Source organism: Bombina bombina, chromosome 9 (genome assembly GCF_027579735.1).
Source record: "Bombina bombina isolate aBomBom1 chromosome 9, aBomBom1.pri, whole genome shotgun sequence".
Lineage (NCBI taxonomy): Eukaryota > Metazoa > Chordata > Amphibia > Anura > Bombinatoridae > Bombina > Bombina bombina.
In genome coordinates this window covers 263,520,522-263,547,580 of record NC_069507.1, presented here as the reverse complement: position 1 = coordinate 263,547,580, position 27,059 = coordinate 263,520,522, and the positions used below count along the sequence as shown (strand labels likewise).

General features: G+C 36.5%; 1 protein-coding gene across 1 annotated transcript; it reads left to right on the top strand.

Annotated features, from left to right (window-relative positions):
- LOC128640561 (olfactory receptor 1019-like) lies at window positions 1-25,905 on the top strand. Its single transcript, XM_053693032.1, has 3 exons — window positions 1-57; window positions 19,404-20,344; window positions 25,723-25,905. The coding sequence occupies exons 2-3, from the start codon at window positions 19,424-19,426 to the stop codon at window positions 25,903-25,905; spliced, it is 1,104 nt and encodes a 367-aa protein (XP_053549007.1). The 5' UTR covers window positions 1-57; window positions 19,404-19,423.
- The last annotated feature ends 1,154 nt before the right edge of the window (window positions 25,906-27,059 follow it).

The window sequence follows — 27,059 nt, the reverse complement described above, 5'->3', positions numbered from 1 at the left end:
CTTCACATCTGACAACATCAACATCTGACAACATCAATAGAACGTACCTTCACTGGGGTATGTATATGCTGACAATGACATATTCCAGGACATAGGAAGCTCCAATACATTTGTAGGCTTCTAAACACTGCTCTGGCATTTTGTTATATATATTATATACAGTATATAATGTATATTGGGCAACTAAAGTAAAATCAATAAACCTATTTGACAGATGTTGCTGGATAATCTTACCTCACTCATTATCTTGTTCCATCTATAAGATGTGTATTTATTGCAAACATATTTCCTTTAAACAGGGCTTCCTCATTATTTATTCTAAGTACTTGTCCTAACAATACTGCCGTAAAAATGTGTGTTTCAGCATGAAATGCTCATGCACTGCTGTATGTAATACTGTGTGCATTGTCTGGTTTTTAAGAACGTAAGCTTAGAGCTTATTAATTTATTTTCAATGTAACGGTTTTATCTTTTCATGACAGTTTAATCCAGAAAAGCTAAAACAATCAAATACAATATCTGAGTTAAGCTAAGGTTGTCACAAGGATGACTTACATATAGTTATTGTATAAAGCTGAGCTCCAATCACATATTTAACATATAGATTTCAAATGGAAATCTAGTGTTTTCTGGTGATTTTGAAATTACAAAATTAAAAAAACAGTTATTTACAAAAAATATATTTGATAAATTATGAGCCAGATTACAAGTGGAGCTCAAACATTTGCACACAAGCGATAAGGGGTTTATCGCGGGGGTTTGCGCTCGTCGGCTTACCACTGGTATTAGGAGTTGAAAGTAAAAGAGATTGCTTGAGCTGAATTGCAATTTACACTAGAATAATTACTGCACCCTCAGATATCTGGTTAACTGTATTGCGAAACGAAAGAGTGTCACAAAACACATCAAACATACATTACACGGAACAGTTACACTCATAATAACACCATCTAATAAAAATGATTAAAATAAATTATTGCACACAAAACTTATAAAGGCTCAAAGATATGAGATATCAAGTGTTAGAAAAAAAAGACAGGCAAAGGGCTTTAACATTAAGATACATATATATTCATGTCTAAAGATGTATATGTATGTATGTATGTATGTGTGTATATATATGTGTTTATGTATTTACAGACATATATAAACATATAAACACATAAATAAATATGTACACATTTATAGACATATATAAGTGCATTGGAGCTGTTTCAGTTAAGTAGATGAGAACATGTTGAAGTATATTTATGCAATATTCATATTTAATAAAGTGTTATACCTTGTATTTACAGTAAATATTTCACATTCCAATGTCCTGCACATAGCAGAATATGTCCTATTTATATCTGTATATATTTATACCTGTAAATAATTATGTGTGTATATATTTATACCTGTAAATAATTATGTGTGTATATATTTATACCTGTACATAATTATGTGTGTATATATTTATACCTGTACATAATTATGTGTGTATATATTTATACCTGTACATAATTATGTGTGTATATATTTATACCTGTACATAATTATGTGTGTATATATTTATACTTGTACATAATTAAGTGTGTATATATTTATACCTGTACATAATTATGTGTGTATATATTTATACCTGTACATAATTATGTGTGTATATATTTATACTTGTACATAATTATGTGTGTATATATTTATACTTGTACATAATTATGTGTGTATATATTTATACTTGTACATAATTATGTGTGTATATATTTATACTTGTATATAATTATGTGTGTATATATTTATACTTGTACATAATTATGTGTGTATATATTTATACTTGTATATAATTATGTGTGTATATATTTATACTTGTACATAATTATGTGTGTATATATTTATACTTGTACATAATTAAGTGTGTATATATTTATACCTGTACATAATTATGTGTGTATATATTTATACTTGTATATAATTAAGTGTGTATATATTTATACTTGTACATAATTATGTGTGTATATATTTATACTTGTATATAATTAAGTGTGTATATATTTATACCTGTACATAATTATGTGTGTATATATTTATACTTGTACATAATTAAGTGTGTATATATTTATACCTGTACATAATTATGTGTGTATATATTTATACCTGTACATAATTATGTGTGTATATATTTATACCTGTACATAATTATGTGTGTATATATTTATACCTGTACATAATTATGTGTGTATATATTTATACTTGTATATAATTAAGTGTGTATATATTTATACCTGTACATAATTATGTGTGTATATATTTATACCTGTACATAATTATGTGTGTATATATTTATACTTGTATATAATTAAGTGTGTATATATTTATACCTGTACATAATTATGTGTGTATATATTTATACTTGTACATAATTAAGTGTGTATATATTTATACCTGTACATAATTATGTGTGTATATATTTATACCTGTACATAATTATGTGTGTATATATTTATACTTGTACATAATTAAGTGTGTATATATTTATACCTGTACATAATTATGTGTGTATATATTTATACTTGCACATAATTAAGTGTGTATATATTTATACCTGTACATAATTATGTGTGTATATATTTATACTTGTATATAATTAAGTGTGTATATATTTATACCTGTACATAATTATGTGTGTATATATTTATACTTGTACATAATTATGTGTGTATATATTTATACCTGTACATAATTATGTGTGTATATATTTATACCTGTACATAATTATGTGTGTATATATTTATACCTGTACATAATTATGTGTGTATATATTTATACCTGTACATAATTATGTGTGTATATATTTATACTTGTATATAATTAAGTGTGTATATATTTATACTTGTATATAATTATGTGTGTATATATTTATACTTGTATATAATTAAGTGTGTATATATTTATACTTGTATATAATTATGTGTGTATATATATACATATACATATTCACAGAGGCAGGTGCACTTGCACAGGTGTCCAGTTACCAGGGTGCTGAATGCAGGTAGAGATAAAGGTAATAGAAGACAGCACTCACTGGGCTTAAGGATAAGCAATAGAAGCTTTTATTTATGTGACGTTTTGGGGAAAGCTCCCCTTTATCAGACCGGGTCTGATAAAGGGGAGCTGTACCTAAAACTTCACGTAAATAAAAGCTTCTATTGCTTATCCTTAAGCCCAGCGAGTGCTGTCTTCTATTACCTTTATATATATATAAATATATAGTGTACCAAAAAATCATATATATATATGTGTGTGTGTGTGTGTAGAAGTATGTATTTATGGATAAATAGAACATATTCTTGTATGTGAAAAACATTAGAATGTGAAATATTAGTATTTTCATGTCGGGTTAGCGCACTTGAGAATATGCAATCGTATTTGCGCTCGAGTAGGTTTTTTTTCTACTTTTTTTTCTCCATTGACTGCTATGGGGGATACGTGAACGTGCACGCAATATTCTAAGTTCAGCTTTTTGCAATCATTGGGATTGCGCACAAGTGGAAACTGTTTACTTTCAACTCAAAATACAAACGCCACCCGAGGAGCGCAACAAGTAGAACTACTAATGTAGTTAAAGTGAGAGCGTTAGATCCTTTGTAATCTGGCTCTGTATAGGGATAAAGTTCCTGTGAAAGTTACATACATCCTTACCCTTATGTAAAATAACTTAATCGCATATTTAGTACAAACTAAAATAAACTGTCAAGTAAAAAGGCATCGGTGAATTGATACAGAACTAAATTATATCTGAATATAATTAATAAAAGATTAAGAACATTAGGTCACCATTAAATTTGATTAAATGTTATGATATCTGCAGTAAACAATCAGTTTGTATTAGGAATGTAACAGATGCCAAACTAGCACGAGTATTGCAGTATGTTTAGTAATAGGGTAGTGAATGTATTTTAAAGATAGACAGCTTCTAGAGATTCCTCTCTTGCTCAGGTCTGAAGCAATACTGATCTTTATGATGCAATGTTTAGATTATATCTTGTAGCAGATAATGATTGAAGGGACAGACAGTGATGCAGAGTTGTTAATACAGGGAGACAAGGGGGTGTTGTAAAATGATGATGGATCTGAGATAAAAGGCACAGGGAGACTAACCTTAGCCAGTGTAATACAATAGATGGGGAGAGACCTAAGTATACTGAAAGCATTTGCTGAGAAAAAGATATCTACAGAGTAACAGCCTGCATGCAGACGCACACTTGCTTGTTTACAGGCCTTGAAGGGCCTATGTCTGTTTAGATTGGAATAAAATATCACAAAGGAAAGTGTAGTGCTGCAGATTTTTCTTTATTTGTCTGCCTGGTGAGGTAAGGGCTGCCTGCACACAATACTGAGATCAGAAGTACTGCTGGAGATGCTATTCATAACACACACACATATGCTGCACACACACACATATTTTGTACACACACATAGACACACACACACATATGCTGCACACGCACACATATTTTGTACACACACATATGATGCGCACACACACATATGCTGCACACACACATATGATGCGCACACACACACATATTTTGTACACACACATAGACACACACACACATATGCTGCACACACACACACACACACACATATTTTGTACACACACATATGATGCACACACACACACATATGCTGCACACACACATATTTTGTACACACATATGATGCACACACACACATATGCTGCACACACACATATGATGCGCACACACACACATATTTTGTACACACACATAGACACACACATATGCTGCGCACACACACATATTTTATAAACACACACATAGACACACACATATGATGCACACACACATATTTTGTACACACACATAGACACACACACATATGATGCACACACATATTTTATAAACACACACATAGGCACACACACATATAATGCACACACACACATATTTTGTACACACACTAAGGGGCCTATTTATCAAATGTCTTGTGGACCTGATCCGACAGTGCGGATCAGGTCCGCAAGACATCGCTGAATGCGGAGAGCAATACGCTCTCTGTATTCAGCATTGCACCAGAAGCTCACAGGAGCTGCTGGTGCAACGCCACCCCCTGCAGACTCGCAGCCAATAGGCCTCCAGCAGGGAGTGTCAATCAACCTGATCGTACTCGATCGGGTTGAATTCCGACGATTCCTGTCCGCCTGCTCAGAGCAGGCGGACAGGGTTATGGAGCAGCGGTCTTTGTGACCACTGCTCCATAACTTGTGTTTCTGGCGAGTTTGATAGATAGGCCCCATAGACACACACACACATGATGCACACACACATAGACACACACACACGATGCACACACACATAGACACACAAACACATATGATGCACACACACATAGACACACAAACACATATGATGCACACACACATAGACACACAAACACATATGATGCACACGCACATAGACACACAAACACATATGATGCACACGCACATAGACACACAAACACATATGATGCACACACACATAGACACACAAACACATATGATGCACACACACATAGACACACAAACACATATGATGCACACGCACATAGACACACAAACACATATGATGCACACACACATAGACACACAAACACATATGATGCACACACACATAGACACACAAACACATATGATGCACACGCACATAGACACACAAACACATATGATGCACACGCACATAGACACACAAACACATATGATGCACACACACATAGACACACAAACACATATGATGCACACGCACATAGACACACAAACACATATGATGCACACACACATAGACACACAAACACATATGATGCACACACACATAGACACACAAACACATATGATGCACACGCACATAGACACACAAACACATATGATGCACACACACATAGACACACAAACACATATGATGCACACACACATAGACACACAAACACATATGATGCACACGCACATAGACACACAAACACATATGATGCACACACACATAGACACACAAACACATATGATGCACACGCACATATTTTATACGCACACACATATGCTGCACACACATACATATTTTGTACACACACATAGACACACACACATATACTGCACACACACAAGTGCTCACATATATACAGACATATGCCGCACATACAAACAAGTCCAGGGACATAAGCACAAGTGCTCCATACTGTATGCTGATATGATAGATAAATATATAGATAGATAGATGATAGATAGATCAATAGATGATAGATACAAAGAGAGATAGATACGTACATAGATAGTTAGATTGATAGATAGATGATAGATAGATAGATAGATAGATAGATAGATAGATGATAGAGATAGAAAGCTGATTATATAGAGATAAATAGATACCTAGAAAGATAGATATATAGATAGATAGACAGACAGACAGACAGACAGACAGACAGATAGATAGATAGATAGATAGATAGATAGATAGATAGATAGATAACTTATGTGAGACAAAAAAGTGGCACAAAAAATATCAACAATACATCTAAAAATACATTTACATTTATATTAACACTGTCAGATAAAATATTATTAAAGAGAATATTGCATTGAAAAGTTATAAGGGCTTGAAGATATGAGGTCTCAGATGGAAAAAAGGCCTTCAAAGGGTTTAATGTAGAGATACTTACATACACCTGTCTAAATAAATATAAATATATTTTACAAATATCAGATATTTAGAGATATATATTTAATATTAAAAAGTTCATTATTTACTGTGTGAAGAACATAGGAATGTAAAATATGCGTTTTGCGCATTGTGTTTCGAGATTTAGATCTTATCAAGGACGGTTAGAGTACATGAAAACTTAGTAATCTTAAGGTGTGTTATTGAAATATTACATTTAAAATATTAAAAAAAACCATAAAAATGTATTGAACATACTGTAAATATATAGACATATTATGTGGATTATTTAGAATATGTAACAGTATGTTTAATGATTTTTAATAATATTTATTTTTTATTGTTTTTATATTTTAAAAATAATGTACTTTTTGTTATATTATATTACACATATATATATATATATATATAGATATGATCCAGAATACGCACTCGGCACAGTGTATACACAATATCCGGAAAAAGCAGGCAACACAGGAGATTTGGATAACAAGCCTTTTAATCCAATGACGGTGAAACAGCCTTAACCCATAACGTTTCGGTCTACACTTAGACCTTTGTCAAACGGAGCCCATGTGACAAAGGTCTAAGTGTAGACCGAAACGTTATGGGTTAAGGCTGTTTCACCTTCATTGGATTAAAAGGCTTGTTATCCAAATCTCCTGTGTTGCCTGCTTTTTTCCGGATATTGTATATACACTGTGCCGAGTGCGTATTCTGGATCATATCTATATGCTACATTGTTCTGCAGTGCACCAGGTGGCTGTTGTGTTGGTGTGTGCCACTTCACTCTCATCTGTATATATATATATATATATGATACTGTTAATATAAAATACATATCTATACCTATATATCTATAGGAATAAATATATAGGTATAAGTATATATACAGATATATATAGAGAGATATGTATTTAAGAATTAATAAAATATATTCTTCTATGTAAAGAACATTGGAATGTGAAATATTATTATTTCCTGTCAGGTTTAGCGCTCTTGAATATACTCGGTCACCATCATTTTTTTGACATACAGTAGGTATATGCTCGTGCACAAACTTTTTACTATTAACTTGTAATTCGAGCACAACTCGCTGCACTGAAAAAGCCTCCATCTAGCGGAGTTAAAGTGCAAGCAGGAGCGCTAATTTGTGCTCCACTTGTAATCTAGCCCTTTATAGTAAATATAGGAAAATGTTTAATTTATTACAACCATCTACAATTTGTACTTTGCAAGTCCAGTATATTTTATTTATATGTCAGTTCCCCTTGTTTCCGCACGAGCCTTCAGGCTCGCTGAAAACAGGAGTTAAGAAGCAGCAGTCTTAAGACCACTGCACCTAAACTCATACGTCGCCTCTGAGGCGGCGTATAGCAATCTGCCCGATCATGTACGATCAGGCTGATTGACACCCCCTGCTAGCGGCCGATTGCAGCTGCTTAAGGATTACTGTAGCTATGGAACAGGGGTATCATATTTTAACCACTAAATGCAAAGTGCTGAATATGCTGCAGGTGATAGCTTTGCATTTGAAAGGATTTTTAATCACATGTATCTGATTTTTTAATTCTTAAATATTTGTTATCTTATATCTTGTTTTTGTGATTTTTTTGTGATACAAAAATTATTTTACTTTCTTTTATTCTTTATGTACCTTCTTAATACGCTTTGTCAGATCATTTATTCTGCAACCTTTTACTGGTGCAAAATCTTTTATAACTCATAGGAAGTCATATAAGTCAGTTGTATTGTTATTATATATTAGATGAATTTGAAAAAAAAAACATATTGCTCTCCGCATTTATCAAGCTCCGTAATGAGCTTGTGGGCCCGTGTTTCTGGCGAGTCTTCAGACTCGCCAGAAACACAAGTTATGAAGCAGCAGTCTAAAGACCGCTGCTCCATAACCCTGTCCGCCTGCTCTGAGCAGGCGGACAGGAATCGCCGGAAATCAACCCGATCGAGTACGATTGGGTTGATTGACAGCTCCCTGCTGGCGGCCTATTGGTCGCAAGTCTGCAGGGGGCGGCGTTGCACCAGCAGCTCTTGTGAGCTGCTGGTGCAATGTTAAATGCGGAGAGCGTATTGCTCTCCACATTTAGCGAGATCTTGCGGACCTGATCCACACTGTCGGATCAGGTCCGCAAGACCGTTGATAAATAGAGGCCAAGGTCTATTTAACCCAATGTTTGATCCCAGTTTTTATAAGTAAACATCCTCCAAATGAAATGATAATATCAATATCAAAAAGGTAATTTAATCAAAGAAATTATAATCTTTAGCCAATAAATTTGTCTAAGTGTTTGTTAAGTAACCTATTATGTTGTCATTCACTACCTATTCAAGCAAATATTACAAAATCATTGCTAAGCATTCTATTTCTTTTTTCTGGCCTTAAACTGTAAATACTTATTGCACATCATTTTCTTGAAAGAATCAGCACTTCTGTCATCTCTATATAGGCCATGATTATAATTATATAAATGAAGAACTTCACCTTTAATGTGTCTCTTTTCTGTTGAAAATAGAGCTTATTTAGCCAATCTTAAATTCCCCAAACCCCTTAAAACTATAGCCCTACTTTCAACCCTTTCTAGTTCCTCAATAGTATTTTTAAGAATTGACTCCCAATGCTGTACTATAGTTGACATCAAGTTAAGGGTGATCAATTTGCAGCATTTAGTTGTTATTAATCAAAATCTTAATATTATCACCTATTGTCAATTCATTTTTTTTGCACTATTGACTCCTATGAGGCATTTTACTAAAGTATTTGTAAAAGCCAAAATATCACATCATTTTATCTTTATCTTTATTCTTACTATTATATGTTTGGGTATTATAAAGCTACGTTTACTTACAACCATAAGTTGTATTCCGTATGGACCTGATATTATACTGATTATTAATGTTTTCTAGACTCAAGCATGTTATTGGTAAGGACATAGAAGCTTTATAGCAATTCCATTTTAATGAAATGTTTCTATAAGTTTATCTCTTTCATATACAGAAGAAAATAATATATTTAGCACCTCAAGCACGTCCTAGTTATCTAACATGTCTGCTATTTTAGGGTCCCATTACATATGCGGCGTTGCCCGCAAAAGCCGGCGACATCGGTTTTTACGCGATTTTGGTATTACATATATACAGCGTAGCATGCAAGTTACGCGCATATATTTCACCTGTCGCCCGCAATTTTTACTCCCATAAGCTACCATGGGCGTCGCAAATCGGTATCCAATATTCAGCGCAAGAACTTATGTGGCAAAAATGAAGAAATCTTACTCCATTTTCACCTCGCCATACAAGGCAGCCGCAGCAAGCCTTGCGCTGAGTATGGGAGCACCGTAACTCCCGAAACTGCCTGCAAAAATAAACTAGCTCCTAACGCATGCGCAATATCTATCTACCGCAATCCCCCACCGCAATAACTAATAAACTGTATTAACCCCTATATCCGCCATCAAACCCACATCATAATTAATAAAAATATTAACCCCTAAACAGACAACCCCCTCAACCCAAAATGCCTAATTAAACTATTAACCCCTATATCCGCCATCAAACCCGCACCGCAAGTAATAACTAAATTATTAACCCATAATCCACCAACCCCAACATTGCAAATTACCTATTAAAGTATTAACCCCTAAACCGCCAAAGACCACAACGCAATAAACCTATTCAAGTATTAACCCCTAAACCGCCAAAGCCCACAACGCAATAAACCTAACCCCTAACCTAACACCAACTAAATGAACCCAAATTACCTAAATTACAAAATACTAAAGTTACTATTAAAATAAAAAAACCTAACACTACTTTAAAAACAAAAATAAACTAAGTATAAATAATAGGGACAGTCTAATCAAAATTAAAATTGAGGTGTAGACTGTCCCGTTAAGCTACAATTACATAAAATAAAAAAAATCTAAGATTACATAAAATAAAAAAAAATTACCAAATTTTAAAAAATTATACCTAATCCCTATGAAAATAAAAAGCCCCCCAAATAAAAACACCCCCTACTCTAACAATAAACTATCAGTAGCCCTTAAAAGGGCATTTTGCAGGGCATTGCCCCAAGATAATCAGCTCTTTTACAACAAAATACACAAAGTCCCCCACCCACCAAACCCCCCAAAATAAAAGAACCTAACACTAAAAAAACTAAACTACCCATTGCCCTAAAAAGGGCATTTGTTGGGCATTGCCCTTAAAAGGGCATTTAGCTCTTTTACTGCCCACCCTAATCTAAATAAAACAAACCCCCTAAAAAAAATGTAAAAAAACCCTAAGTCTAACCCCCAGGCTGGTACTCACCGGCGGAGAAGGTCCTGTTCCAGGCGGTGAAGTCTTCTTCCAAGCAGTGACTTCTTCTTTCTTCTTCCAAGAACATCCGGCGCGGGGCAGAGCTGAAGACCAATGACCGCGGAGCTGAAGACCGGCGACCCTTAAACTGAAGACCGGCGACCGTGGAGCCATAGAGCGTGGAGGATCCTCTTCGTATGATCTCTGCCGTACACTGAATAGAGAATTCAAGGTACGCAATTAAAAATGGGGTCTCTTGAATTCCTATTGGCTGATTTGATTATTCAAATTCAAATCAGCCAGTAGGATGAAAGCTACTCAAATCCTATTGGCTGTTCAAATTAGCCAATAGTATGAGAGCTACTGAAATTCTATTGGCTATTCAAATCGGCCGGCGCCGTATATGTAATACCCCGATGTGCGAGGTGAAATTATGGGCGCCGCGGGTTGCAGCGCTTGAGCTGAAACCTGCGCCGTATATGTAATCTCGCCCTTAGTGCTTTGATATTTTCATTTTTACATTTTTGTAATTTTAATACTTGAAAGATCTCTTAGAATTTGTTATGGAAATATTTTCAAACATTTATTTTTATAAAAAGAAAATCTGTTTATAAACCAACAATATTCAAAGATATCTTTACTTAAAGGGACATAAAACCCACATTTTTTCTTTCATGATTCAGACAGAACATACAATTTTAAACAACTTTCCGATTTACTTCTAGTATTAACTGTTCTTATTTTTCTTGTTATCCTTTGTTGAAAAGCAGGAAGGTTTTTTTAGGAGTGTGAACGTGTCTGCAGCACTATATGGCAGTAGTTTTGCAACAATGTTATACATTAGCAAGAGCACTAGATGGCAGCAGTTTTTTAATAATGTTATACATTAGCAGGAGCACTAGATGGCAGCAGTTTTATAACAATGTTATACATTAGCAAGAGCACTAGATGGCAGCAGTTTTATAATAGTGTTATACATTAGCAAGAGCACTAGATTGCAGCAGTTTTATAATAATGTTACACATTAGCAAGAGCACTAGATGGCAGCAGTTTAATAACAATGTTATACATTAGCAGGAGCACTAGATTGCAGCAGTTATATAGCAATGTTATACATTAGCAAGAGCACTAGATGGCAGCAGTTTTATAATAATGTTATACATTAGCAAGAGCACTATATGGCATCAGTTTTATAACAATGTTATACAATAGCAAGACCACTAGATAGCCACAGTTTTATAACAATGTTATACATTAGCAAGAGCACTAGATGGCAGCAGTTATATAATAATGTTATACATTAGCAAGAGCACTAGATGGCAGTAGTTTTATAATAATGTTATACATTAGCAAGAGCACTATATGGCATCAGTTTTATAACAATGTTATACATTAGCAAGAGCACTAGATGGCAGCAGTTTTATAATAATGTTATACATTAGCAAGAGCACTAGATGGCAGCAGTTTTATAATAATGTTATACATTAGCAAGAGCACTAGATGGCAGCAGTTTTATAATAATGTTATACATTAGCAAGAGCACTAGATGGCAGCAGTTTTATAATAATGTTATACATTAGCAAGAGCACTAGATGGCAGCAGTTTTATAATAATGTTATACATTAGCAAGAACACTAGATTGCAGCAGTTTTATAATAATGTTATACATTAGCATGAGCACTAGATGGCAGCAGTTTTTTAAAAATGTTATACATAAGCAAGAGCACTAGATGGTAGCAGTTTTATAATAATGTTATACATTAGCAAGAGCACTATATGGCATCAGTTTTATAACAATGTTATACATTAGCACGACCACTAGATATCCGCAGTTTTATAACAATGTTATACATTAGCAAGAGCACTAGATGGCAGCAGTTTTAGAATAATGTTATACATTAGCAAGAGCACTAGATGGTAGCAGTTTTATAATAATGTTATACATTAGCATGAGCACTAGATGGTAGCAGTTTTATAATAATGTTATACGTTAGCAAGAGCACTATATGGCATCAGTTTTATAACAATGTTATACATTAGCAAGAACACTAGATGGCAGCAGTTTTATAATAATGTTATACATTAGCATGAGCACTAGATGGCAGCAGTTTTTTAAAAATGTTATACATAAGCAAGAGCACTAGGTGGCAGCAGTTTTATAACAATGTTATACATTAGCAAGAGCACTAGATGGCAGCAGTTTTATAACAATGTTATACATTAGCAAGAGCACTAGATGGCAGCAGTTTTATAACAATGTTATACATTATCAAGAGCACTAGATGGCAGCAGTTTTATAACAATGTTATACATTAGCAAGAGCACTAGATGGCAGCAGTTTTATAACAATGTTATACATTAGCACGACCACTAGAAATCCGCAGTTTTATAACAATGTTATACATTAGCACGACCACTAGATATCCACAGTTTTATAACAATGTTATACATTAGCAAGAGCACTAGATTGCAGCAGTTTTATAATAATGTTATACGTTAGCAAGAGCACTAGATGGCAGCAGTTTTATAATAATGTTATACATTAGCAAGAGCACTAGATGGCAGTAGTTATATAAGAATGTTATACATTAGCAAGATCACTAGATGGCAGCAGTTTTATAATAATGTTATACATTAGCACGAGCACTAGATGGCAGCAGTTTTTTATTAATGTTATACATTAGCAAGAGCACTAGATGGTAGCAGTTTTATAATAATGGTATACATTAGCAAGAGCACTAGATGGCATCAATTTTATAACAATGTTAAACATTAACAAGACCACTAGATAGCCACAGTTTTATAACAATGTTATACATTAGCAAGAGCACTAGATGGCAGGACTTTTATAATAATGTTATACTTTAGCATGAGCACTAGATGGCAGCTTTATAATAATGTTATACATTAGCAAGAGCACTAGATGGCAGCAGTTTTATAATAATGTTATACATTAGCAAGAGCACTAGATGGCAGCAGTTTTATAATAATGTTATACATTAGCACAAGCACTAGATGGCAGCAGTTATATAAGAATGTTATACATTTGCAAGCTCAATATATGGCAGCAGTTTTATAATAATGTTATACATTAGCAAGACCACTAGATGGCAGCAGTTTTATAATAATGTTATACTTTAGCATGAGCACTAGATAGCAGCAGTTTTATAATAATGTTATACATTAGCAAGAGCACTAGATGGCAGCAGTTTTATAACAATGTTATACATTAGCAAGAGCACTAGATGGCAGCAGTTTTATTATAATGCTATACATTAGCAAGAGCACTAGATGGCAGCAGTTTTATAATAATGTTATACATTAGCAAGAGCACTATATGGCAGCAGTTTTATAACAATGTTATACAATAGCAAGAGCACTAGATGGCAGCAGTTTTATAATAATGTTATACATTAGCAAGAGCACTAGATGGCAGCATGTTTATAATAATGTTATACATTAGCAAGATCACTAGATGGCAGCAGTTTTATAATAATGTTATACATTAGCAAGCGCACTAGATGGCAGCAGTTGTATAACAATGTTATACATTATCAGGAGCACTAGATGGCAGCAGTTTTATAACAATGTTATACATTATCAGGAGCACTTGATGGCAGCAGTTATATAACAATGTTATACATTAGCAAGATCACTACATGGCAGCAGTTATATAACAATGTTATACATTAGCATGAGCACTAAATGGTAGCAGTTTTAGAATAATGTTATACATTAGCAAGAGCACTATATGGCATCAGTTTTATAACAATGTTATACAATAGCAAGACCACTAGATAGCCACAGTTTTATAACAATGTTATACATTAGCAAGAGCACTAGATGGCAGCAGTTTTATAATAATGTTATACATTAGCACGAGCACTAGATGTTAGCAGTTTTATAACAATGTTATACAATAGCAAGACCACTAGATAGCCACAGTTTTATAACAATGTTATACATTAGCAAGAGCACTAGATGGCAGCAGTTTTATAATAATGTTATACATTAGCACGAGCACTAGATGTTAGCAGTTTTATAATAATGTTATACATTAGCAAGAGCACTATATGGCATCAGTTTTATAACAATGTTATATATCAGCAAAAGCACTAGATGGCAGCAGTTTTATAATAATGTTATACATTAGCAAGAGCACTATATGGCATCAGTTTTATAACAATGTTATACATTAGCACGACCACTAGATTTCCGCAGTTTTATAACAATGTTATACATTAGCAAGAGCACTAGATGGCAGCAGTTTTAGAATAATGTTATAAATTAGCAAGAGCACTAGATTGCAGCAGTTTTATAACAATGTTATACATTAGCATGAGCACTAGACGGCAGCAGTTTTATAACAATGTTATACATTAGCACGAGCACTAGATAGCAGCAGTTTTATAACAATGGTATACATTAGCACAAGCACTAGATGGCAACAGTTTTATTACAATGTTATACATTAGCAAGAACACTAGATGGCAGCAGTTTTATAATAATGTTATACATTAGCAAGAGCACTAGAAGGTAGCAGTTTTATAACAATGTTATACATTAGCAAGAACACTAGATGGCAGCAGTTTTATAATAATGTTATACATTACAAGAGCACTAGATGACAGCAGTTTTAAAATAATGTTATAAATTAGCACAAGCTCTAGCTAGCAGCAGTTTTATAATAATGTTATGAAAAAAGATGTAAAGTGGTGTGCAAATCTAACCCCTGCGCATATACTAATCTGCTCCCATAAGACAGAAAAAATGTTTAAGATAGATATACTCAAAAGATAGGTTTGTATACGTGGGCTGACAGCTGGGGGATATGGTTAAAAATAGAAGTGTCTCCAATAATTATAAAGTTTTAAAAAATATAGAAAAAATCTATTATTTATTAAAAATAAATCTTATAAAATTGTATTGTACACTTATATATGCATCAAAAAATAAAATAGTGGGGGGCGGAGCCAACTGCCAAAGGGGAAAGACGCTCCATAGCAGAGCTCCTGAAGTCTGATAGATAAAACGTTAATTCGTGGAATTCTAGGAGCCTTTATCTTCACCATATTTTGCTTTTACGATGGAAGACTTTCCTATGCATCTTTCTTCTCTATTGGCAAGCTTGCTGGATAAAGCTGATAGCAATTTTAGTAGCTTACGGTCTATCATTACTGACCTATGCAGCCAAGATGGCGTCTCTCACCTACCCACCTATGACATATGCATTGCGTGTCGGACAGAAGACTCGCCGTTTACTCAACCCTGCCCTGAACGGCTACAAGAAAAGCAGCCCGGTTGGGACCTGACCGGCATTTTACTGGGAACTACAACTGGTAACCTGATGCAATCAAGCACAGCTGACACGTTCCACATAGCAGCTGTAGTGCCGGGATCGGAAGAGCACTAGATGGCAGCAGTTTTATAATAATGTTATACATTAGCAAGAGCACTAGATGGCAGCAGTTATATAATAATGTTATACATTAGCAAGAGCACTAGATGGCAGCAGTTATATAACAATGTTATACATTAGCAAGAGCACTAGATGGCAGCAGTTATATAATAATGTTATACATTAGCAAGAGCACTAGATGGCAGCAGTTATATAACAATGTTATACATTAGCAAGAGCACTAGATGGCAGCAGTTTTATAATAATGTTATACATTAGCAAGAGCACTAGATGGCCGCAGTTTTATAACAAAGTTATACATTAGCAGGAGCACTAGATGGCAGCAGATTTATAATAATGTTATACAATAGCAAGAGCACTAGATGGCAGCAGATTTATAATAATGTTATACAATAGCAAGAGCACTAAATGGCAGCAGTTTTATAATAAAGTTATACATTAGCAAGAGCACTAGATGGCAGCAGTTTTATAACAATGTTATACATTAGCAAGAGCACTAAATGGCAGCAGTTTTATAATAATGTTATACATTAGCAGGAGCACTAGATGGCAGCAGTTTTATAATAATGTTATACATTAGCACGAGCATTAGATGGTAGGACTGTTTCCTGACATGTAAGGCTCCAGCCACCTACCTAGGTATTTCTTTAAAAAAGAATAACAAGAGAACAAAACAAATGTGATAATAAAAGCAAATTTAAATTTTTATAAAATTGTATTCATTTTCTAAATCATGAAAGAAAAAATGTGGGTTTCATGTCCCTTTAATCTAAAATTCTATTGTATGTTAATCAAGTAATACTGTACTTCCCTGTTCAATATTAGTCACATGTGTCTGTTCAGCCATATTGAAAGCTACATGGTATTTGGATCAACGTCAATCAATAGACTATACAGATTGGTATGGTAAAAACAATAATTTATTTATTAAATATCTTACTTTTTTTGTAAATTATGTTTGTTTTTTGGCCCACAATCAATTTATATTCAATAAAACTATAGCAGACAATGGGGCCTATTTATCAAAGGTCTTGCGGACCTGATCCGACAGTGCGGATCAGGTCCGCAAGACCTCGCTGAATGCAGAGAGCAATACGCTCTCCGTATTCAGCATCGCGCCAGCAGCTCACAAGAGCTGCTGGTGCAACGCCGCCCCTGCAGACTCGCGGCCAATGGGCCGCCAGCAGGGGGGTGTCAATCAACTCGATCGTACTCGATCGGGTTGATTTCCGGCGATTCCTGTCCGCCTCATCAGAGCAGTAGAACAGGGTTATGGAGCAGCAGTCTTTAGACCACTGCTTCATAACTGGTGTTTCTGGCGAGTCTGAAGACTCGCCAGAAACACAGGCCCACAAGCTCCATTCGGAGCTTGATAAATGGGCCCCAATGAGTTTTTTTCCTAGATTTTATCTGTGTAATAAATTAAAACATACATGTAATAGTTATATTTTACTTTTTATTGTAGGATTATTCAGTAGGCTTCATATAAAGGCTTCTATGATACAAATTGACCCCTATTTTATATTTTTGATTATTTCTAATCATAAGCGTTAGCTCTCCATAATGGAACTCACTTTGTTTTCTATAATGTTTGTGAAATCAAAGGTAGCAAATCTCAAATCTGGTTTGCTGCGCAGTTTGTGGTGAACTTGACGTTTAAGAAATGATAACTTTGAAATGTGTTTGATTTATAATCTCACAGTGACATCTCTACTCCAAAAAAACTTTATTTCATTCTTTCAAATGTTCAGCACTCAAAAGTGTTATATCAATTTTATTTTTAATAGGAATCACAGTAGGAATACTTTGAATTGTGACTTCTGCATTCATTGTGACATGGACTTCATACGATTCTGCAGTTGAAGCTTTAATAAATGAGGTCTATTGTTTCTAATTATTTTTTATTCATACTTAAGCAAAAAATCATCCATTTTAACACCTTTTTCATCATAAATAATTTACCTTTACTGTGGGTTTTATATAATATTTACACACATTTAAATGTCTCCTCCTCTTCTGCATAACTAGTTGCATAACATTAGAATGTCCCTTTAAAAACAACATTTTCTAGGGGAGGAGTATTTTTGAGTTTAATGTTCCATTAAGATGCTGAATACTCACATCTGATGCACAAATGGTGTATGGTGTCTATAATGGAGATGTATTACTCTGTTTACTAAAGTGTGTGCATACTGTGGTGCACGTGTTCAGGGCTTGAGAGGCAGCATTTAATGTCGGCAGTTATTGCACAAGCAAATGATTCCGTAGCCCCTGCCTCTGCCCTCATGCAATAGGTCAGGACAGGTTTGTCAATCATCCTGGATGAATCAGTCTAGGGGGATTTACCTCAGCCATCTCTGAGGTGATGGAGAGATTAGGAAACAGAGATCTTACAACCTCTCCTGTAGTTTGCAGAATTGCAGAAATTACCCTGCAATACAAAGTTACCAACCTGCATAGGTAATTTTATAACTGGAGCCCTTCATATTCACCATAATAAATCTTTGCTCCTGTCAGCCAATTGTAAATAACCCCATTCATGAAGTTGCTTATCAGCTTCAGGGCCGTTTTGGTGCAGACTTGCTTCTGCGCTTCTGCAACCCAAAGCTACGTAAGACCTCTGCTTCTTTATTTGTCCACAGCCTCATAGGTAGCAAATGTCAGACAATGTAGATGTGTTCATTCCAGGATGGCTGACAAGTCCTGTTCTAAGACAATTAGTTGTGTGACAGCATAGGACATGGATGCACAAGTGATTGCAATCATAAATTCTGGCAGCCAATGCTACTCCCGCGTGTGAACAGGTTCCCTATATGAAGAGCTTGTCTGCACAAAGACTAATGAATAGGAGCCAGGGTAAACAAGTTAGCTGACATGTAAGGCACCTCCTTATAAAACACCATATCTAATCACTTTTTATAACCCATCTTGTAATTTATAATGAAGATCACAAGCTAACATAATTCTTTATTTTCTAGGTAAGAAGACTATTTGCTAGATGGGATTAGACATTAAGCCAAATGCCACACAATTTACAATTAAAGGTTTTTCGGACCTGTTGGAACTCCAAGTCCCTTTATTTATTCTGTTGCTTCTTATCTACCTTGTGATTATCTTTGGCAACATGACAATTTTTACAACAATATCCCAGGACCCTCAGCTTCATACCCCCATGTATGTATTTGTAATGAACCTTTCTTTGATTGATATCTCTTATACTTCTACCATTCTGCCAAATCTTTTAAACATGCTCATAACCCATCGTAAAACAATATCACTTACTGGGTGCCTTACACAAATGTATTTTTTTCTGTGCATGGCATGTTCTGAAGCCTTTCTACTTGCAGCCATGGCGTATGATCGCTATGTGGCTATCTGTCACCCACTACACTATGTTTATCTTATGAGTTTAAGACGCTGTGCTCAGTTTATAGCTGCTGTTTGGACAATAGGTTTTGTGGACACTGTGGGATATCCAATCCTTGTCGCCAAAATGTCATTTTGTGATTCCAAGCTTATCGAACATATTTTCTGTGATGTTGTACCATTGCTGAAGCTATCTTGCAGTGATACATTTAATGTGGAGCTTCTGACTTATTTGGAAGGGTCATTTATAGTATTTAGCTTATTTCTGTTTACTTTAATTTCATATTTTTTTATAATATCAACCATTTTAAAAATCCGCTCTGCAGAGGGACGCCATAAAGCATTTTCTACATGCGCCTCTCATCTAACTTGTGTGGTTATATATTATGGAACAATAATGTGTCTGTACATGAGACCAACTTCAAATTATTCTCCAGATCGTGACAAATTCTTTTCTCTCCTGTATATTTTACTTGTTCCTATGTTAAATCCTGTTATTTATAGCCTTAAAAATCAAGATGTCAAAAATGGTCTGAATAAACTTAAAAACCGAGTAACATTTTTAGGGAACCATCAACAGCTGAATGTGTCTATAATAGAGATTATTGAATCACACAAGAAAAAAAGATTTTCAAAGAAACAAAAAATAAATATAAATTTTGTCCATTGTTTTCTAGCTTCCTGCAGACTCTAATTAATCAAGTTAATTGACTATAATTTGACACTGTATAATACACACAGGTGTTTAATACTAGGTGGTAGATTTAATAAAGGTTGAGCGGACATGATTTGCTGTAGCGAATCATGTACACTCAACCTCGCTAAATGCCAACAACGTATGCTTGTGAAATGCTTGTGCAATGCCGCCCCCTGCTCATTTGCGGCCGCTAGCAGGAGCCGTCAATCATCCCGATCGTATTGTATCAGGATGATTTAAGTCCGCCACCTAAAAGGTGACAGAAGTTAAGGAGCAGAAGTCTTTCGACCACTGCTTCTTAAGTTCCGTTTCAGGCAAGCCTGAAACGATCAGCGTAGAATGCAGCACCCGCTGCTTAATCTACCCCTAGGTCTTATACAGTTATATAGTTGCACATAAAGAATCCCTTTAGAATATCACATCAAAAACTGACATCAGATTAATTTGAAAACCCTATATTTCTACAGCTTTCAACAATGTATACATTTGTTCAAAGGGCACCTCTGAATTATTAAATTAGAGAACTGTGTGGGGTTATTGATCACTTACAAATGAACACATTTTGGCTACAAATGAATTGAATTAAATGGTGGATCCCAGTGTAGTCAGTTTTACTGAATTCAGTACACATTGCAAGTGTAAAATAGGTTTAAAGTGCAGCGGCTTTGAAAAAGAGACAATAAGAAAACATACATCTGGAGCAGCATCCTTTGAGAAATGGAATGTAACTCCCACCCCAGTACACATAGAAAACTATAGTATCTAATTTAGGGCTAGATTAGCTATTTGCTATCAACTTTTTTTTTATTTTGAGTGTGCGGTGTACCGCTTGTGTTACAAGTTGAAAGTAAAAGTTTTCGATCTCGTGCTAACCCGATGCATCCAAAAAGCTGACGTTACAATATCGCGACCATGAAAAGTGGGAAAAAACTAACACCCATAAAGTCACGCAAAATTGATCGCATTTTCTCAACTGCTCTAATCTGACATGAAAATATTAATATTTCTGCTTCACATAGCAGAATATGTTCTAAATAAATATTTCTCATTTATATATTTATCTGATGGTATTTTTGTATATATATATATATATATATATAAACAAAGAAAAAGAGAACAGGGCGCAACCCCTCTAAGTGTAATATGTAGAGTAAAAACAAAATATTTATTATGATTCACAAATACACACTCACAAAAGTTGACCTCAAACAATGTGAGGTATGTCAAAGGCACCGGGGAACCATAAAGGTCTCTCAAAGATAAGACAGCAGAGTTCCAATAGGCACAGGCTAATAGTTGTCAAATGTGATGATACACTGATGTTCAATTGCACTACTCACAAAATCCAGCCTGTGACCCAGTCCTTAGAAAGTTCCCAAAACACGGATAAAAATATTGTCACTCGAAACTATCCTGAACAGCTGTTCCACAAGCGTTAAGCCGGCAACTCGTGGACGCTGGGTGTGATAGCGTGATGACGTAAAGGCGGTGGGTGTGGCCTTACACGTTTCGTAGGGATTCCCCCTACTTCGTCAGAGGCTTAACGCTTGTGGAACAGCTGTTCAGGATAGTTTCGAGTGACAATATTTTTATCGTGTGACTTTGATTTGACCAGTTATACTCCTATCCGTGTTTTGGGGACTTTCTAAGGACTGGGTCACAGGCTGGATTTCGTGAGTAGTGCAATTGAATGAACATCAGTGTATCATCACATTTGACAACTATTAGCCTGTGCCTATTGGAACTCTGCTGTCCTATCTTTGAGAGACCTTTATGGTTCCCCGTGCCTTTGACATACCTCATATTGTTTGAGGTCAACTTTGTGAGTGTGTATTTGTGAATCATAATAAATATTTTGATTTTACTCTACATATTACACTTAGAGGGGTTGCGCCCTGTTCTCTTTTTCTTTGTTTATTTTCTAGATCCGGTTTCCATAACCATGTAACACCTGTGGCAGCAACCCACAATATTATCTGCATCTATAACATCTATTTGAAGCAGCATATCCTTTGTGGTTAATATGAAATACCTTTTATAACCCTTTATAGCTCTCTATGATATAATTGTTATGTAAGTGTGGGGCGCTTTTATTTATGTGTTTTTTATTGTTTTTATATATATATATATATATATATATATATATATATATATATATATATATAGCTAGATAGATAGATATACATATATATACAGATACATATAGGTATAAAACAATTATTTGATCCCCTCCTGATTTTGTACATTTGCTCACTGATAAAGAAATAATCATTCTATAATGTTAATGGTAGGTTTATTGGAACAGTGAGAGACAGAATAACAACAAAATAATCCAGAAAACGCATTTAAAAAAAAATTATAAATTGATTTGCTTTTTAATGAGTGAAATTAGTATTTGACCCCTTTGCAAAACATGGCTTAGTACTTGCTGGCAAAACCCGTGTTGGCAATCACAGAGGTCAGACGTTTCTTGTAGTTGGCCACAAGGTTTGCACACATCTCAGGAGGGATTTTGTCCCACTGCTCTTTGCAGATCCTGTCCAAGTCATTAAGGTTTCAAGGCTGATGTTTGGCAACTTGAACCTTCAGCTCCCTACACAGATTTTCTATGGGATTAAGGTCTGGAGACTGGCTAGGCCACTTCAGGACCTTAATATCCTTTGTTGCCTTAGCCATGTGTTTTGGGTCATTGTCATGCTGGAATACCCATCCACAATCCCATTTTCAATGCCCTGGCTGAGGAAAGGAGGTTTTCACCCAAGATTTGACGGTACATGGCTCCGTCCATCGTCCCTTTGATGCGGTGAAGTAGTCCTGTCCTCTTAGCAGAAAAACACCCCAAAAGCATAATGTTTCCACCTCCATGTTTGATGGTGGTGATGGTGTTCTTGGGGCCATAGGCAGCATTCCTCCTCCAAACACGGAGAGTTGAGTTGATGCCAGAGAGCTCGATTTTGGTCTAATCTGACCACAACACTTTCACCAAGTTCTCCTCTGAATCATTGCAATGTTCAATGGCAAACTTCAGATGGCCTTGCGGGCACAGCAGGATTTTAGTCCTGCACGGCATAGTGTGTTACCAATTGTTTTCTTGGTGACTATGGTCCCAGCTGCCTTGAGATCATTGAAAAGATCTTCCTGTGTAGTTCTGGGCTGATTCCTCACCAGTCTCATGATCACTGAAACTCCACGAGGTGAGATCTTGCATGGAGCCCCAGGCCAAGGGAGATTGACAGTTATTTTGTGTTTTTTCCATTTGCGAATAATTGCACCAACTGTTGTCACCTTCTCACCAAGCTGTTTGGCAATGTTCTTGAAGCCAATTCCAGCCTTGCCTTGTGTAGGTCTACAATCTTGTCCCTGACATCCTTGGATAGCTCTTTGGTCTTGGCCATGGTGGAGAGTTTGGGATCTGATTGATTGCTTCTGTGGACAGGTGTCTTTTATACAGGTAACAAGCTGAGATTAGGAGCACTCCCTTTAAACTTGAGCTAACAGTGCTCGTCTGTCAAGTGAACACCGTCAGGGCGATATAAGGCCTTTTTGTCAGCCGTAATGCTATCATGCCTAATAACAAATCCAGAGAAGGCTGTGACCGCTGCCCTTTGTGAAACCATGTATCTCCAATGCAGTCTTGTGACCACATAGGACCACCCAACTCTCACAATCGGCAGCCAAGCACACAGCCACTTGATATCCAAGACCATTCTATTTATAAGGGCTAATGCAGGGAGGGAACCAATATCATTACCCCTTAGGTGGATAACTATAATGTGTGGAAGCCCCCACCTCCTATGGGCATACTGCAGGAGTGAAGGCAATTCATTCCAGGTTAGGCCCCTGCGGCCCAGCCAACGAACGTTAGCCTTAGCCGAAGGAAGGCTGAGTTGCTGCCCGTCCGGTGACCGTATCGCCCTGATCACAGCCCAATGCACAAACGAGTGCCCCACAATCCATATGCAAACCGGAGAAGAGCCCTTACCTAGAACAACATAATGTAAATACTCTCAGCTTGGGACCATCAACAGTAAATAACCGAGCAACAATAAACTGATGAACAGATAGTACAAATTATCCGGTGCCCATCTCCCCTAGAAGGACTCAGCTATCTTCAAAGGTCTAATGTACAGTTTATATGACCCCCGACCTCCAACGTCCTAACCATTTTATTTCCCCAACGGAGGAACCCTTTGATGCAGCATTAGTAGCCGCTCCAATTCTAAATGAGTGAGGGGCAACTTGTGATGTGTCTAACCCGCATGCCGCCGCTGCTATTGAAAGCACCTTTTTGAATTGAAATATCGATAATGCAGTAGCATCTTCATGGATGAAGAATTCCTATGGCCCTGCTGGCCTGATCTTTAAATAGCTTTCTTTATTACCAACCGGGCAGCACTCCGGTAGATCATCCCTGCCTAATGGAAGCCAAGCACTTTTTCCTTCCTGATCCGTTTTTGACCTAGGTATGAACAACAACATCCCCTGTTAAGAGGATCTTACGTGTTCTAGCCAAATGCCCCCCTTTCCTCCTACTCTAGCAGAATCCACCAGTTCCCCTACTCTCAGTGCTCCAGCCAAACCCATAGAGAAGGCTGCCCTGAATAGGGTCACTTCGTACGCAGATGCACAGATACTATCTAGCGATTTTACCAGTTACTTTAAATTGAGAGGGGTAATAGGTTCTCTTTGATCCTGAGACTTAATTTCAGCCCTGCCCCAGCCCTTCAATACCTGTCTCACTAAGAAGGAAATGGAAAATTATGGAAAACTGAGCATCTTGCTGAAGAACGCTGCTGCTATAAGCCTGCTTTGTGCTGCTATTCTACAGATCCCTGATTGTTTCAACACCTGTACCTGTGATGTCTGCTGCATGATGAACACCCTGTTTTTTGCAAAACGTCTCCCATCCTTTCCAGTGTGACTCATAAGCCTTCCAAGTCTCAGGAGTAAGTGAAGCCTGTACTAGCGGGATAATGGATGCCCCAAGACTGCTAATTGCCAAAGAAATGAGGGGCAGGGTAAGCCATGTGCTGCCACCTTTTCTAAACTGTTCCCACTTAAACCTAGAAAGTGCGTCCGCCACTACATTATGCCCCCCTGGGACATGTTGTGCAGTGAACAAGATATTAAGTTTTAAACAGTGAAGGACTAGGTGCCTAGGGTATCTCACTACTACAGGTGATGACCCAGATAACCTGTTTATGGCATACACCACACTCATGTTGTCCGACCAGAACACCATTGATCTGTTTGCCAGCTTGGGTCCCCACAGCTCTACAGCCACTACAACTGGAAATAATTCAAGTAGTTCTAGGTTCCTTTTCAGACCTGAGGCTACCCATGGGAAGGCCACGAAGCTGCACTCCATTCACCTTCAAGATATGCCCAGTATCCAAAGCCACCTGCCACATCTGTGAAAAGATGCAGTGACTGATTAGAAACCAGATCTGCCCGCCACAAGCAGACTCCAATGAAGTGGGTCAGAAATATGTCCCAAATCTGAAGGTTGTCTTTCATTTCTGCGGACACCATGAACCTTCTGGTGCCGTTTTATTGACCTTTCAACTGTTCTTCCAGCTTTCTGTTAAATATGTGGCCCATGTGAATGGCCCTGCCTGCAAAATTCAGCAAGCCCAATAGTGACTGTAACTCCTTAAGTGAAATGCTAGTCGCCTTTGCCACAGATCTGACTGTCGTCAAGAGTTTAATCACCTTATCTTGCGGGAGACAGCATTCCTCTGCAACTGTATCTATCTCCATCCCCAGGAATGTGAGACACGGGCAGGGGCCCTCTGTTTTTTCCTCCGCCAGTGGCACTCCAAACTCTGTAGTTACTTATCTCATGACTGACATAAGCCCTTCGCATTCTGAAATACCAGCTCTCCCGATTACCAGGAAGTCATCTAAATAATGGGCCACAGTTCCCCCCTTCGAAGAGTCCTGTACTACTCATTGCAAAAACAAGCTGAAACATTTGAAAAGATTAAGAACAGTCTATTGGTAAGCATCTATCCACATAGTATCCCCCGGTGCAACGGGAGCAATCTGAAAACATATATATCCAGTTTGGCCGATAGAGCCACATCTCCTGCCTCTTTCACTAATGCTACCACCTCATCAAAGAACTGGTAGTGAATTGAGCTTAGTGCTGGGTCTATAGCATCATTAACAGATGCCCCTTTCGGGTATGAAAGGTGATGTATCAGCCTGAATTTCCCCATGTCCTTTTTGGGGACCACCCCTAATGGTGAGAAAACCAAGTCAGGGAATGCTTCCTCCAGGAAAGGGCCTAAAACCCTTCCCAGGGCAACTTCTTTCTCAATTTTATCACAAACCACCATCGGGAATTCATATGCTGACTTAAAGTTATGGTGAACTGTTGACCCCCTCACCGAGCGCTGTACTGGAATCATAAACCCCTCAAACAACCCCGCCCGTAGCACCCCAGCGGCCCCCTAGTAAGGGTAGCGTGCCAACCACGGAAGCATGGCTTCAGGCTTAAGAGGCATTTGGGGCCCTTGATACCAGGTCCACCTCTAGCTCCTGCCTTGTCCAATCCCAATTCTCTATC